This window comes from Pristis pectinata, chromosome 29 (assembly GCF_009764475.1).
Source record: "Pristis pectinata isolate sPriPec2 chromosome 29, sPriPec2.1.pri, whole genome shotgun sequence".
Lineage (NCBI taxonomy): Eukaryota > Metazoa > Chordata > Chondrichthyes > Rhinopristiformes > Pristidae > Pristis > Pristis pectinata.
In genome coordinates, this window is record NC_067433.1 from 13,760,003 (window position 1) to 13,774,631 (window position 14,629).

Genomic DNA, 14,629 nt, shown 5'->3' on the forward strand with positions numbered 1-14,629 from the left:
TGCTGTGCTCAGCAATTCTGTTCCTTTGTGTGGAAACGTTGGAGGAAAATCCATGTACCAAAAGAGAAGTAATTATTATCCTGAAAGAGCAATGCATGTCCATTAAAAGCTAATCTGATGGGGTCCAGGCCAGCACCTACCAGCGTCGAGGTATTCTTGCTCTTTGAGTACAGACAGACTGACGAAAGCCTGCCTGGAAACATGCAGTTCAATGCTTCCCCAGTCAAGTTGATTGAAAAACAATTTCTCTTTTAGCTTGATTCAATTAAACAACAATAACAGGTGGTCTTAAAGAGGGGTTGTAGTTGAAAATGCTCTTGCATCAGTCATTGCTAACTAAATCTATGGTGGGGTCAATTAGGCTTTGTGGTTCTGCTGAGTCTGTAAGCTGTGCCTCATAGCTTCCAACTGAGGATTTGAGCAGATAACCTAGGCTGATACCCCAGTGCATCACTGAGGGGTCCTTTTTTCAGATGAAGCAAAAACCTGAGGTTCTACCCTGAAGGATAGGTTGAGTGAGCTGGGACTTCTCTCTTTGGAGAGGAGGATGAGAGTTGACTTGATAGAGGGGTTCAAGATAATAGGAGGCATAGATCAAGTGGACAGTCGGAGACATTTTCCCAGGGCGACAATGGCTAACACACGGGGACATAATTTTAAGGTGATTGGAGGAAGATATAAGGGGGATGTCAGGGGTAAGTTTTTTTTTAAACAGAGTGGTGGGTGTGTGGAATAATGCACTGCCAGCAGACGTTGTGGGGGCAGATACATTAGGGACATTTAAGAGACTCTTAGATAGACACATAGACACACTCTTAGATAGAGAAATGGAGGGCTATGTGGGAGGGAAGGGTTAGATAGATCTTAAAGCAGGATAAAATGTCGGTACAACATTGTGGGCTGAAGGGCCTGTACTGTGCTGTTATGTTCTACCAGCTTATTAAGGAAGATTTAAAACAAAAACACCTTTGATCATGTTGCATTCAAAATTATCAGCATTCAAAAGCTGAAAATCTGGTCCCTTTTGTATCATTTGCAATTTATAGGGGATCATTTGTACGAACTGCTGACATAAAAATAGCTAATTCATAAAAACACTTAAATATCATCTCCTCCAGGATTTGATGCAATGCTATATAAAGACAAAGTAATTGATAATTTTTATTGGTCATCACTGCTTTGTGATGACTTACTATTCCCACCAACAGGGTCATGAACTGTTGAGAAGTGATGGTTCCTGCTATGTACCATGCTGTTTTTACTGTCTTCTGGCAAGGTAGAGAATTCTTTAAGGTTTATTTTTCTTGGAGTGCCCAGTCTAGATCTACTGTAAAGCCTCTTCAAATCTTGGGTATGTCTTGCATGTAAACTTTGGCCTTTCACTTAATTTATTGCAGGGACATTGTCCACTGGAAATTATGTCAGCAAATTTGTAGGATGTTTGCCATTTCTTGGGCTCAATATTTCACAACCTTTTCTTAGGATACTCCTAAAAATCCACCTTTCGACCATCTGTCCTAATGTCTTTTCGTGTACTTCGATATCAGATTTTGCTTAATAATGACCACATGAAGCACTTTGGGATGTCTTTCCATGTTTAAGTTGCTGAAAAATAAATTTGTTTTTAAACTGTGGGATAGATGGTTAGTGTCCGGCAGTCCAGACAACAGACTAAAGTTGGCCAAGAGTTTAAAAACATCCAAAGGTTCCATTGAGCATTGAAGATCCCATCACTAAGTATAGTGATGGGGTTCTCCCAATGATCGAGCAAGCATTTCTTCTTCACCAGATACCATCCACAATAATCCTGATTTTGCAAATCTTTCACCAAGTGGCAGGTATCAGGTATCACTGACAGAACATCTATCGTGTTTCCCTACGTAACAGTCACATCATGTAGAAATAATCCACTTTGCATCTCAAAGTATTTACGTTACAGGGATAACCTTTTTGCTGCACAAGTCTCCCCCTTCTGCCCTTCAACTAACCCTTCCATGCATTTCTCCCTTGTGTAAATATCCAGGCTCCCTTCAAATGGATTTCTGCTGTTTACCTCAAAATCTCCATGCTGGTGCAAATTCAACATTCTCTAGGTCAAGAAATTTCTTTTAAATTCCTTATTGTGACTCCTGGTTCTGGGCACCACACCATTGGAATGGGTGCAGAACAGACTCGCCAAGATGTCGTCTGGGATAGAACATTTCAGTTATGAAGAGAGGCTGGGTTCCTCTTCCTTGGACAGAGGAGGCTTAGGGGGGACCTGACTGAGTGTATAAAATTATGAGGGCCATAGATGGGTGGATAGTGAGGAGCTTCTCCTCATAGTGGAGACATCTATAACCAAGTGTGGGAAGTACAGTGGCACAGCTATAAGAGATGTTACCTCACAGCTCCAGAAACGTGCATCTATCCTGACCTTGGGTACTGTTTGTGGCAGTTTGCACATTCTCCCTGTGACCGCATAAGCTTCCTCCTGGTGCTCCAGTTTTCTCCCACGTCCCAGAGATATGTAGGTTGGGAGGCTAATTGACCGCTGTAAATTGTCCCTTGTGTGTAGGTGAACAGTAGAATCAGATTTATTATCACTGACGTGACATGAAATTTGTTGTTTTGCGGCAGCAGTACAGTGCAAGATGTAAAATTACCATAAATTACAAAATAAATAGAGTGCAAACAAAAAGGAATAACAAGATAGTGTTCATGGACCATTCAGAAAGCTGTTGGCTGAGGGGGAAGAAAATATTGCTGAATCGTTGAGTGTGAGTCTTCAGCTCTTGTAACTGCACCCTGATGGTAGTAATGAGAAGAAGGCATGTCCCAGATGGTAAGGGTCCTTAGTGCTGGATGCTGCCTTCTTGAGGCACCGCCTCTTGAAGATGTCCTCGATGGTGGGGAGAATAAAATGTGGAATTAATGTAGGAATAGCATAAATGTGTGGTTGATGATTGGCTTGGACTAGTTGGGCTGAAGGGCCTGTTTTTATGTTGAATGACTTTGACTCTGCGACAAGTGAAGATGTATCTTCACCACATCTACATTATTAAACCACGTAATTATATTAAAACTTGGTTTTTAGTCATTCTTACTCTTTATTGTTCTAAGGAAACTATGAAATGTTGAGAATTTATTATGCAGGTCTTGTTTTCTTTTGTGCTTGTATAGACTGACTAAGTTAAGGAAATTGGGCAGAGCTTTGGATTTGTTTATCTAAGTTCTTAGAATCACACTTTGCCCTATCCGGCAAAGAAGGATGTATTAAACAAACAAGGAAGTATTAACTGAATACCGAAACTTGGGTATTTACTTTGTTTTTATGTGGGTTTTAAGACTCGACAGGTGCTGGAAGAACTTACAGAACTACCTGTTATGGTCGAGCTTGCTAGTGACTTCCTGGACCGAAACACTCCTGTCTTTAGAGATGATGTCTGTTTCTTCCTCAGCCAATCAGGTACTTCATTAAGATATATACATCATTTAAGGTTCTAGTCCTAAATGTCTTTATGCAAGAATATTCTTGTTCAATATTTTTAGAAGCTCTATATAAATGTAAATCATGCAAGCTCTGTCAAATAAAATGGGTGCTGAACATCTAAAATTATCAAGTATCCTCTGCCAAATTACTTTTAAGTGTGGAGGGGTAAAATTTGGATTAATGTCTGCACTTTCTCAGTGTACTTAATTTGCATTCTGATTTGTGAAGCCTTGAAGTGATAGCGGACAGGAATTTCCCTAAGGATTGGTGGAAAAGTGTGATGGAAGCAGTTGGCCTACCTTGTGTTAGATTTGTGAGTCATTGATGGGTTGTCAGATTCATTAATTGGAGAAGGTTCTATAATTAAGAGACACATGCTATGTGAAATAACAGGAGAGAAAAGGAGCTGGAAATGTCAAATACACACTGGAATTCAACAATTGCAGATAATCAGTCATCCCAGTCTGATGGAAGATTATTGACCTAAAACGTTAGCTGTCTTTCTCTCTCAACCGATGCTGACTGACTTGCGGCGTAGTTCCAGAAATTGCAGTATGTCCTGTTTTGTTTGACAGGGTACCACTTTTAAAAAAAAAAAATATTGTGTCTTGGAATTGTATTGTGTGAGGATTAAAAACTGTGTAATATATTTCTTTCAAGTCCCCCCAGTCATATTTTTCAAGAGGCATTAACCTTCTTGGAATAAATGAGCTAATGTCTCATTTCCATTAGCACACAACAGAACTTAAACCAATTGTTTATCATATTGATACCACTTTCAGCACAGGAATAGGACTGGACCATTCAGCTCATTGAGGCTGTTCTACGTTTCAGAGAGATCACAGTATATCAACTTCATTGGTACCGTGCCTAAAACAGTTACTCATAATTTCAGTAGTAGATAGTGGTTCCATTTTTGACCAGCGTTGTCTAAGTTTATTTTGAGCAGCCTAACCCTAATTTTAAGATTGTGTCTCCTTGTTCTGTATTCTGCCAGAAGAAGAAATAGATATTTAATTTATCTATGTCCTCAGGGCTTTTAATTCCATTAATTAGATCACCTTCAACATCAAAACTTAAGTAAATACAAGCCAATATCCACCTGGCCAAATTACTCCCTTAATTCCTGTTAATGTCCTGTTGAATACACCCCTTTCAAGCAAATTTATCTTTCCTTGGGTTAAAAATCCAATCTAATAAACCCAAAAATGCTGGAATTGATAGTGTGTACCAGCACTGCAATAACATCAGAATCTGTCCTCTTTGGTGACTAAATCTCTCACTTTAATTCTTACTTTGACACCTCTACCATGTTCCATCTAAGCTCAACATAAACTTGGAAGAGCATCTTTACTTCTAAAGCACTTTCAGACAACGTTGAGTTGAATGATTTTCAGATAATTAGTGTTTCTGGCAGTTTTATTTCAGATTACCAACATTCACTCTACATCTTGTAATTTCTCAGCTTTTACCTTGTACTTTCACCTCTTGTGATTAATTTCTGCTGCCTTCCATCCCATCATAAACCTTCCCTTATTTTCTTTCCTCAATTTCAGTCTTTCCATGGATCCCAAAACTGGTTTTCAGAATCACTAACTATTTCCAGTTCTGATGAAACATCTTTGAACTGAAATATTAACAGCTTCTTTCTCCACACATGTGGTTTCTGCTGACCATCTCCAATAGTTTGTTTTTATTTTACATTTCCAGCATCTGTGGTATTTTTCTTTTGTACCACTGAATCTGACACAAACTGTAAGTTTTCTATGAAAAACAGATGCATGTTGCCTTTACCTGATTTATCTGTTTATTTTCAGGAGAAACAGCTGACACTTTGATGGCACTGAGGTATTGTAAGGAGCGAGGTGCTCTGACTGTGGGTATTACAAACACAGTTGGTAGCTCTATCTCTCGTGAAACAGATTGTGGTGTCCATATCAATGCCGGGCCTGAAATTGGAGTTGCTAGCACAAAGGCAAGTCTCAAGAATTAATATTCTCCTTTGCTTAAGCATTTTTCAACAGGTATTTTTATTATGATTTGCTCTGCATGAGTGGGTTTTCCAATCAAATGGTATACATCTTGGATAGTCCTTCCCTCATGAGACAGGGGTATCTTTTTGCCCTTTTGTCTTTTCAGCTAATATCCTTCACATCTGCAGTAGCAAGCTTGCACGTGTTCACATTTATCCTCTCACTTGTTACTTTTCGCTTCCCCTCTGCAGAAGTTGGTGTTTTCTGCAACTCTCTGACCGGGCCTTTGATCTCTCTTGCCCAAATAAATTCTTCATCTTTGAGCTTAGACAGCCAAGCTAGATATTTGCCCAAATGTCCGATCACAGCTTATCCTCATTGCTTTCTTTAGGTATCTCTGCAGTCTTACCAGTCCAAACCCACCAAGTTCAGAAAGATGAATTGCAGCTTGCAAAACCACCTTGCTGGCAGTTTAACTATTTTAAAAAATTCATCCTTCACTTCTATTAAGCTCCGACTATCTTCATGGCATTGTGCTTTCTGTCATGATGTGTGGAGGTACATTGTGGTGAGCCAGTAGAGTTGAGTGCAATGTTCACCAGGATTGATGTGCTGTAAATCTTTGTGCATTGTTAAAACCTGCTCTTTTTCCATGGCCGCTGATCAACATAGCAGATTTTAGTGGGCCCCGTTTTGAAGAGATGTCATTTACGTCAACACTGGATAAATGTGAATGAGAGTAAGGTTTCATAAAATTACACAGTTGCAGGCTCTGTACTGGATATTCTGGCTTGCTTCCCTGTTTCCTACATTAACACCCAGTGTATGTGGGTAAAAGAAGTACCATTTATATCATCTCTTTCACTAAAATTGATCAAGTACTTGTGCTAGAAGTCTGTTTCTGTTTAGAAGGCAAGGAATGATGTCAGTTAACCACACTTTTCTCTCTTAAAACCACTAGTCATTGCCCTTCCCCTACCAGGACGATTGTGGAAAACAACTGGAGTCTGTCAGGAGGAGGGGTGGGGTTTATTTGGGAGGTTTTTTTTCCACTGTATTTCTATATTAGCATCAGCCTGCCAGCAACAGTTCACCCTTGTACTTTGGTATGTAAATCTGGTACATGTCACTCACTACTTTCAAATTGGCCCAGAGAGCAGCAATTAAAGAAGTGTGTACAGAGAATGGAACAATTCCATTGCCCCCATGGCTGAAATTAAGCCTTGGTAGTGGCACTGATTTTACTGATGTGGTGTTACTTTTGAACTGAAATATATCTTTAACTCTGGTTTAGACACCCGATGCTGAGGCTTTTCATTCCAACTCGAACAAGGCAGTGAAGTATGATACAGTATCTTGCAAAGATAGCCTTTGATTTTTGCTTGATTTTTAAAACAAAGAACAAGCCTGTGTAAATCTCTTCTATTAATATTAATTTCTGTCATGACCATAAGCAGTTCCTTTGGTTCTGCTAAAAATTAGTGTACCAATTTATACAAAAATTGCAGTGAATCTCCTGTGTGCCCTTGGGTCATTAATTCTTCTTTTTGGTTATTGGTCCTTTGTGCTTTGATGTCCATTTGTAATTTTTAAATGTAGGGTTTACTTCAGCAGCGAATACAACTGCAGCAGTAAATTTACAGAATGGTTCAGTTGGCATGGGATGCAAGAACTGTGTGTTTCTTTTATATTTCCAGTCAACACATACGTTTCTGTATGTTAGAATGAGTTGAGTGTGCTCTTAGTATTATTGATGTTGAGTGGGAGTGGAGCATACTAGTTTTATGTTCTTCAATTACCACCAATATATTGGAATATAGCCAGCAATAATGTAAACTGTGTACTGTTCTCACCCAGGCTTACACCAGCCAATTTATCTCACTGGTGATGTTTGCACTACTGATGTGTGAAGATAGAATTTCAGTGCAGGAGAGGAGAAAGGAGATTATTCGGGGTCTGAAGGCGTTGCCAGGTAAATAAGGGGAGCATCCAACACCTAAAGTTAAATACAAACCTGTTTTCTGACCGAATCAAACAAAAATTGGCAAACACCAACAAACAAGAGGCAAATAAGTGACATTAATATCAAGATTTTATTTTACTTTCATCTCCGTTTGCCATTATTTAACTTTGCATGTCAGCACTGGGGATGTTTCCAGGATTTGTGCATATTTAATTTGTATCCCAAGTATTAAATTAATTGTGGTAGAATTACTAAAAGGTTTTAACATAACCCTCTTGCAGAAGCCTCCTGCATCAAAGGCAATGATGCCAAAAGTAAACAACCCTCTGTCAGTCTGCCTGTATTTGCATGACAATTGCAACGTGGATTGCAGTTGTCAGTTGCAGTCGACCATGGAGTTGTCAACATTGTACAAATCTGTTGTGCATGATCATAGAACCTTGTTACGTATTGTGTGAAAAAATGTCAATATTTAAAATTGGAGCAGAAATAGCTAATCCTTCTTGAGTGTGCTGCACCATTCGTGGCACACTTATCCATCAACTCCACTCACATGACAGCATCCTTCTCCATAATGTGCTTTGTGTTTTGAGTATCTGTAATCAGTCACTGCAAAAGCTCTTGTATGAATTACAAGCACTTGGGTAATAAACAAGGAGAGACTGGGACGTTTGAAACAATAATCCCACCAACAGAGACCATGGTGGGAAGTGAATTAAAATAGAAAACCTGAGCAGATGCTGAATGTGCATCTTCAAGATCTGTGTCAGTAAAGCGATGTTCACATTTCATGATAAGCTTTTCATCAAAATTGGGCAAGGAAGATGAGAGAGCTACTTTAAAGAACAATTAAAACAGGGATGACTCCTACTACACATTTGCATCTTTTTCTACTTTATTTTTGCCCATGTAGCTCTCATTATGATTAACCACATCAAATAAATGCTACCACATACGGCACTATAATAGTGCCTTTGAGCTGTTAACACATTGTACTTGTTTTGGAGTTGTATTGGCTTACATCAATTTAAACATGCTGCTTGCTGGGATGTTGGCTCTGAACAAATCTGCCCCAACTAGAGAAAGGTTTCACGGAGTTACTAATTTTACCTCTTTCCGTACCGCTTCACTTTGGATCGGATTGAAATGAATGATATTAATCTTTGATTTCTGATATTATTGTGGCAGATTACCAAAGGATCCATATTTGTGAGATGACAAATAACTGAGCGATATAGCCAAATTCAGAATCAATCAGTGTTTTCTTTTAAACCTTTTCTTCTCTCTTGCTCTTTTTCTCTTCCTTTCTAAGTCTTTTCTGTTTTCACTCTTTTTGTCCCATTTCTACTCTTTCTGTTTCTCTTTTTTTCTCTCACGCTTTCTTTCTTGTTTTCATCACTTTCCTTTTTAACGTTCTCCCTTTCCATCTTTTAGATCTTATTAAAGAGGTCTTAACCCTGGATGAAGAGATACAGAAACTGGCAAGAGAACTGTACCAACAGAAATCTGTACTCATCATGGGCCGTGGTTATCACTATGCCACCTGCTTGGAAGGTGCATTGGTGAGTTGATTGATGGAGTAGGTCTTTGAGCAGATTAATTAGCTTTGTAGTCCTACTGTTAAAGAGCAGACATGTCAATGCACCATCTCTAAAGCATCTCTTTGTTTTGCTCTTGTTATAATTTTGGCAAATGTTCATGTTTCACAGTGCTGTCATTTACAAGTTTTTAAAGGTGGATAAATGCAAAAGGAAGCAAAACAACCCAGCTGGTTAATAATCAGTTTCCTCACAATCGTGTACATCTGGAGACACGTATTCAGACCACTCCAGAAACATTCAGTTCAAATAATTTCACACAGTGTCTAGAAATTATCTTTTGGAAATAACAAATATCCTTTTTGTAAATGAGTAGATTTTTTTCGGCTTAATGTCTCCTTGTCTCCAATAAACATCCAAGAGAGCACCCCAGCTGTTCCCTTTCCCAGTATATCAGCAGTCTGTGTGCAAAGGTAACTTCTTTCTATTCAACTATAACATGGGATAGGCTGTCACTGCCCAGTGTAGTGTTGTGATAACCATTTTGGTGACAGAAGAAAGCTAACATGAACCATTGTCTGGATAAGATTATAGACATTAAAGAATGAGCAGGTTATTTGGCCCTTGCACTTGAGCCAATGCTGGTATGCAGTTGGTGCTAAGTATTCTAATTCCATTTACCTTGCCTTTCCTCTTTTATATTCCCCATTTCAAAAAAAAATTATGTATTTCCCTTTTAAATGATGTCAGTTTTAAATGACAGATGAGGTTGTACTCAGTACATTAACCAGTGCGGTGATATTCGGGGTTGTCGGGACTTGTTAGCATTTTCCCAAAATTTTATGTGGTACATGACGTCTGAGAATTATTTCCAGGCCACCCTTTAGCAGAACTCACAGCAGGGAAGAAAGAGGTTTCTGTGATTGATGGCAGTTTATTCATAAATAAACAGAATTTTACTCATTGTCAAAAAAAAATCCTTGCAGTTTATGAAATTTTTTTTAAGTGTTTCAGTGCAAATGGCTTGCAGTGCAAGTTAAATGTTTTCTGAACTTCCCCTACCCCTCCTCCCTTATGGGTTGTATTCCAGTCTGGGTTAGGGGAGCAGATCTCTGGCAGGGTGCTGGTTGTGGAAGCTGTAATCAAATGCAAGAGCACATACAATGACTGCATTGTTTGAGAACTGCCTGTGGACATTGAGGCAGGAACAGATCCCACAACAAGGAAGGCAATGTCAGCACTCATAATAAAAACTGAGTCTCCAGACTTACAAAGAGAACTTTTGTGGACATTAATTACTGAGCAAATAGTGTGGCACTCAATGAAGCACAGGCAAGCAGTCCATAAACGCTACTCATGCGGCAGTCTACAGTACACCATGGAGGTTAAGTAGTTAGGCAAAAAGAGTGGTTAAATCAAGAAAAAAAGATTACTACTTCACGATGTTTGGCTTTTAATTGATTGTAGGAAGAAACTGTCGTGTATTCCAACTGACTGTCAAAGAGGGTATGGCAAAGACACTTCCAAAAATAAACTCCTTCTCTTCAACTAGGTCCCTCACCATCCATTTGTGGTTATCAAGCCAGCAGCCTTGGTTGTTGTGTTCCTCCTCAGAGTTGTACACTTGCTGCGCTCTCTCACAACTCCAGCGACCTGGATTCAATCCTGACATCTGGTGCTGTCTGTGTGGAGTTTGCATGTTCTCCATGTGACCCTATGGGTTTCCTCTGAGTGCTCTGGTTTCCACTCAAATCCCAAAGATGTGCTGGTTAATAGGCTAATTAGTTACTGTAAATTACCCCTGATGTAGGTGATTCAGGCATTTGAGATGAAACAGATTACAGAGAAATAAGTGGGGGCGTGAGATTCCCCAGAAAGCCTCTTCCTATGAAAAGGAAATATGAGAAATGACACTAGGGAAACAACACCACTATAAATGCATCCTCTAGAATTTAGATTAGATATGACACACCTAACCAGTTGTCCTGTGCTGGTCAATAATCAGTCAAAACTAGGCCAGATCTGTTGTCTGTGCCAACTTCAGTGAATGCCACTTCACAGTCAAAATGCTCCATATAAGGATGCATTCAAACATTGTACTTGTTGCTGTTTGTTTAGTTTTAAACAAAAGACAGATCATATTATCCTTTCTGCTTAAGAAATCTTTGCTGTCAATGGTAGGCTCCTAAGCTGTGATCTTTATTTCTGGAATTACGTTGGCGATTTGGGAATAGAGAAGCTTGCAGTGTATGTACACATCTTTCAAAGTGGTAAGCTGAGAAGTCTGTAAATAAACTATGCGGGATCCATCACTGTTTAGGGGCATTGTGCAAGCAAAGATACATGGTAAACCTTGGTAGTTCACTGAAAAGAACTCATCTGGATTATTGTGCCCCATTGTACTTGACCCGGCCACTTTCCACCCATTCTAGCACATCCAGTTGAGATCCAGGCAATACTACCATTGGCTGTCCCACGAAGTGGAGCAATCTGCAGGCAGTGACCACATCTCAGCCCATGGCCCTGCCCTATGGCCTTTTGACAATTTGTCAAGGGCATTTTTTTACCAATCTCAATTGTCTCTGCTAATCAGAGGCATTCAAAAGGATTTAAATTATTTTAATAATTATTAAAATAAAACTTTAAAATGATAAATGCATTTAAGTGGTCAGTACTAATTAAGAACTTAAAGGTTTAATAATGTTAGGAAGAGAAACTAGCCACTTATTTGCACTTTACCTATTCAGTGACTTCATTTAAATTAAAAGGCATGGTGGGCATAAGGCTGAAAGGATCCTCAGCTCAGGCCATTTGTATCTGCTCCTGGGCTCATCCAGCAGCAGAGTAAGGGCTTACATGTGCTGGCATCTGACCTCCAGCTCATTTCTGACCTCCACGCAGACATGGAAATTAGAGGCATAAAGAGCATCCTGCTGGTGGTTCTCTATAGAAGCACTGGAATAAAGTAAGTTTTGGGCGTTCCGAATCTGGGCACCACTCTTCAGAAAGGAAGCCAATACTTTGGGAAAGACGCAGAGGAGATTTACTTGAAAGATAGAAATGAGAAAGTATTCACGTGGAGGGGCTGGAGAAGCGAGAAGCGCAGAAGGTTAAGGAAAGATTGAATCATTTCATTCTTTTTGATGAATTAGGTAGGAGGAACTTGTCTGCCAGGAGAGTGTAACTCGAGGGTACGGGTTTAGGTTAGTTGTCAAAAGATGAAGAAGAGATGAAAGTATTTTTTATGTAATGAGTTGTTAGGTTTTAGGTGGCGCTGCTATGAAAGGCAGTGGAAGCTAATTTAAAAGGGAGTGAGATAACTACTGGAAAGGAGGATAACACTCCAGAGCTGCGGGCAGTCACTAAATAAAGACAATCTGTTTATTGGATAGTATTGCCAAGGAGCTGGCACAGACATGATGGTTGAAAGGCCCGTTTCTATGATTTTATATATATCAAAGATAACCAATTTCATGGGTAGAAATGCAACAACTTAACAGCACATTAAATTTGAAACAGGCAATTCAGCTTGGCTTAATTTTCTGGTGTTTGCAGGGAAGACCCATTATCCATTGAGATGTTTTAGTTTGAAAAAGCTATCACTGAAGTGGGTTTTGTGAGGATTATGTCACATCTCTTACTGAGACACATGCATATGGTAAACGAAGATGATCCATTGAGTGTCATCCTAATTGATGTTCCCTGGCCTCACGCAAATGGAATAAAAGCCAGTGCAATTTGGAGAAAAGAAAATAATGCCAAAAAAGATATTTGTAAACCAAATTGTAATGGAATACCTCATTGCACGATGGGAAGTGCAAATTAATAATAAGGGTGGGGAATTGTTTCTTAGTGATGGCATAGATCTTGCTATTTGTTCAGTAAAATTAAGCCAGGGCTAAAAAAAATCAAATTATACACTCTTGCTGCTAAGTATCATGTTATTTGTATTTTGTGCCAGTCCTGATTGAGGGGCTCACTTTGGCCTGAAATGGAAGTTCAGGTTCAACAGAAATAACAATTTGCATTAACATCATATCTTGAATATTGTTATACATCAGAGTGTTTTTTAACAGGTGTATTATCAAACGACATTCAAGATGAGTCATGTAAAGAGTTCTTTCAAAGGGCCAGCATAGGCATAGTGTTCCAAATGGTCACCTCCCGTGCAGTATTATTCTGCAGTGGTTCTTGGAGTTAAGATTGTAAGAAGATGCATGTGCTGTAAACTGCATATATTTAAAACATGGTTCATTCACGTGATGTGGACATTGCTGGCATTGTCCTTTCCTGATTACCCCTGAAGTAAGGAGGCAGTGAAGAGTGCTCTGGTATGTCTGAAGTCGTGCGTAGGCTGGATTTTCTTTTCTGAAGGAGATTAATGAACCAGATGTGTTTATGACAGTTCGTTTATTGTTACTGAGACAAACTTTATAAGTTCCAAATTCATTTAGTAACCATGCTGGGATTCAGAAACATCTCTCTGGATCAGTGGTCTAACAATGTGGCTTCTAGTCCAGTAACTTAACCGTTATATCAATGTATCTATGCCATATCATTGTGATGTTTCGTTGAAATGGTTGGAATTTTTTTAATCTCCAAGTTTTCATTAATCCTTACTGCTTCAATCTCACTTCCCAAACTCACGGTTTAGCATTATTTGGTTTTGTACTATATGAAAAGCCTTACATAATGCAAACAGATAATCTGGTGGAGTAAATTATCTCCTGGGAAGAAAATGTTAACTGATCTAGGTTGTAAAGCTATAAAATTCAAGATGCTACTGAAATGTTTTCCATTGTAGACAGAACTGGAATTACTGATTTATCTGCACTGAATCTAATCCACGATAGCAGAGTTTGTACAAAAGAAAAGCACAAAACATTGCAGGACCTTTTGGCTGAAAATTAAAACCAGTGCAGAGTTTGATGCTTTTGGACAGATGCCTAAATATTCACTTCTCTGCACCCATCAGCTAACCCAGTCTTTTCACAATACCTTGAACTTTATTGAGGGAAGAAAGCTCTCAATCACGACAAAGATAATGGCAGTTTCCTCCACAGAAATTTAGTGAGAAATTCACTGCCAGAATCTGGTTCTTTTGGTTTTGTGTAATTTTGTGAAATCCAGTATCAGCAAATTTATCCACCCTACCATGTGTAAAGTCCTCACTCACCAGAGAGGAATGTGTGACCTGTTCAACCCCACATTTAATTTTTTGAAAGTTCAATTGTCAGTTCAAATTGAGCTGGTTAAAATCCACATTAATGTGAGTCTAATTTGTCTTGTTACCTTTGTCTGTTGAAGGGGCTAAGTGTGCTGGTGTTCCAGCTATTGGTTGGCGCTTCCCTTTTGGGATGGTGGGGGTGAAGACCAGCTCTTCATTTTGGATATCCTACTGACCCCAGGAACGCTCAGTTGGGTATGGCACTGGAGGGCTAGTTGTGAACTGCACCCAAGAACGCCACCCTGTTAAGCAAAGAGATAAAGCTAGAAGCAAAATAAAATTACTACTTAGAAACAAATGGTAGTACTTTTGACAGCTTCATCAAATGCTGTTAGTCTGAAACTGCAATTATATGAATCTAATGTCAGATAAATACATACTAAAACTGTGTTGGCAGCAACAGTTTTCTTTCATAGCCAGACAGTCTCTGACAGCTGAAGGCATTTTAATTCCCTT

General features: G+C 39.2%; 1 protein-coding gene across 1 annotated transcript in view; it reads left to right on the forward strand.

Moving 5' to 3' along the window:
* The window catches only part of LOC127584211 (glutamine--fructose-6-phosphate aminotransferase [isomerizing] 1-like), a 76,536-nt gene that overhangs the window by 52,486 nt on the left and 9,421 nt on the right, over positions 1-14,629 (forward strand). The window contains 4 exon segments of the mRNA XM_052040817.1: positions 3,328-3,448; positions 5,290-5,447; positions 7,303-7,417; positions 8,843-8,970. Coding sequence (XP_051896777.1) covers positions 3,328-3,448; positions 5,290-5,447; positions 7,303-7,417; positions 8,843-8,970 — 522 coding nt within the window.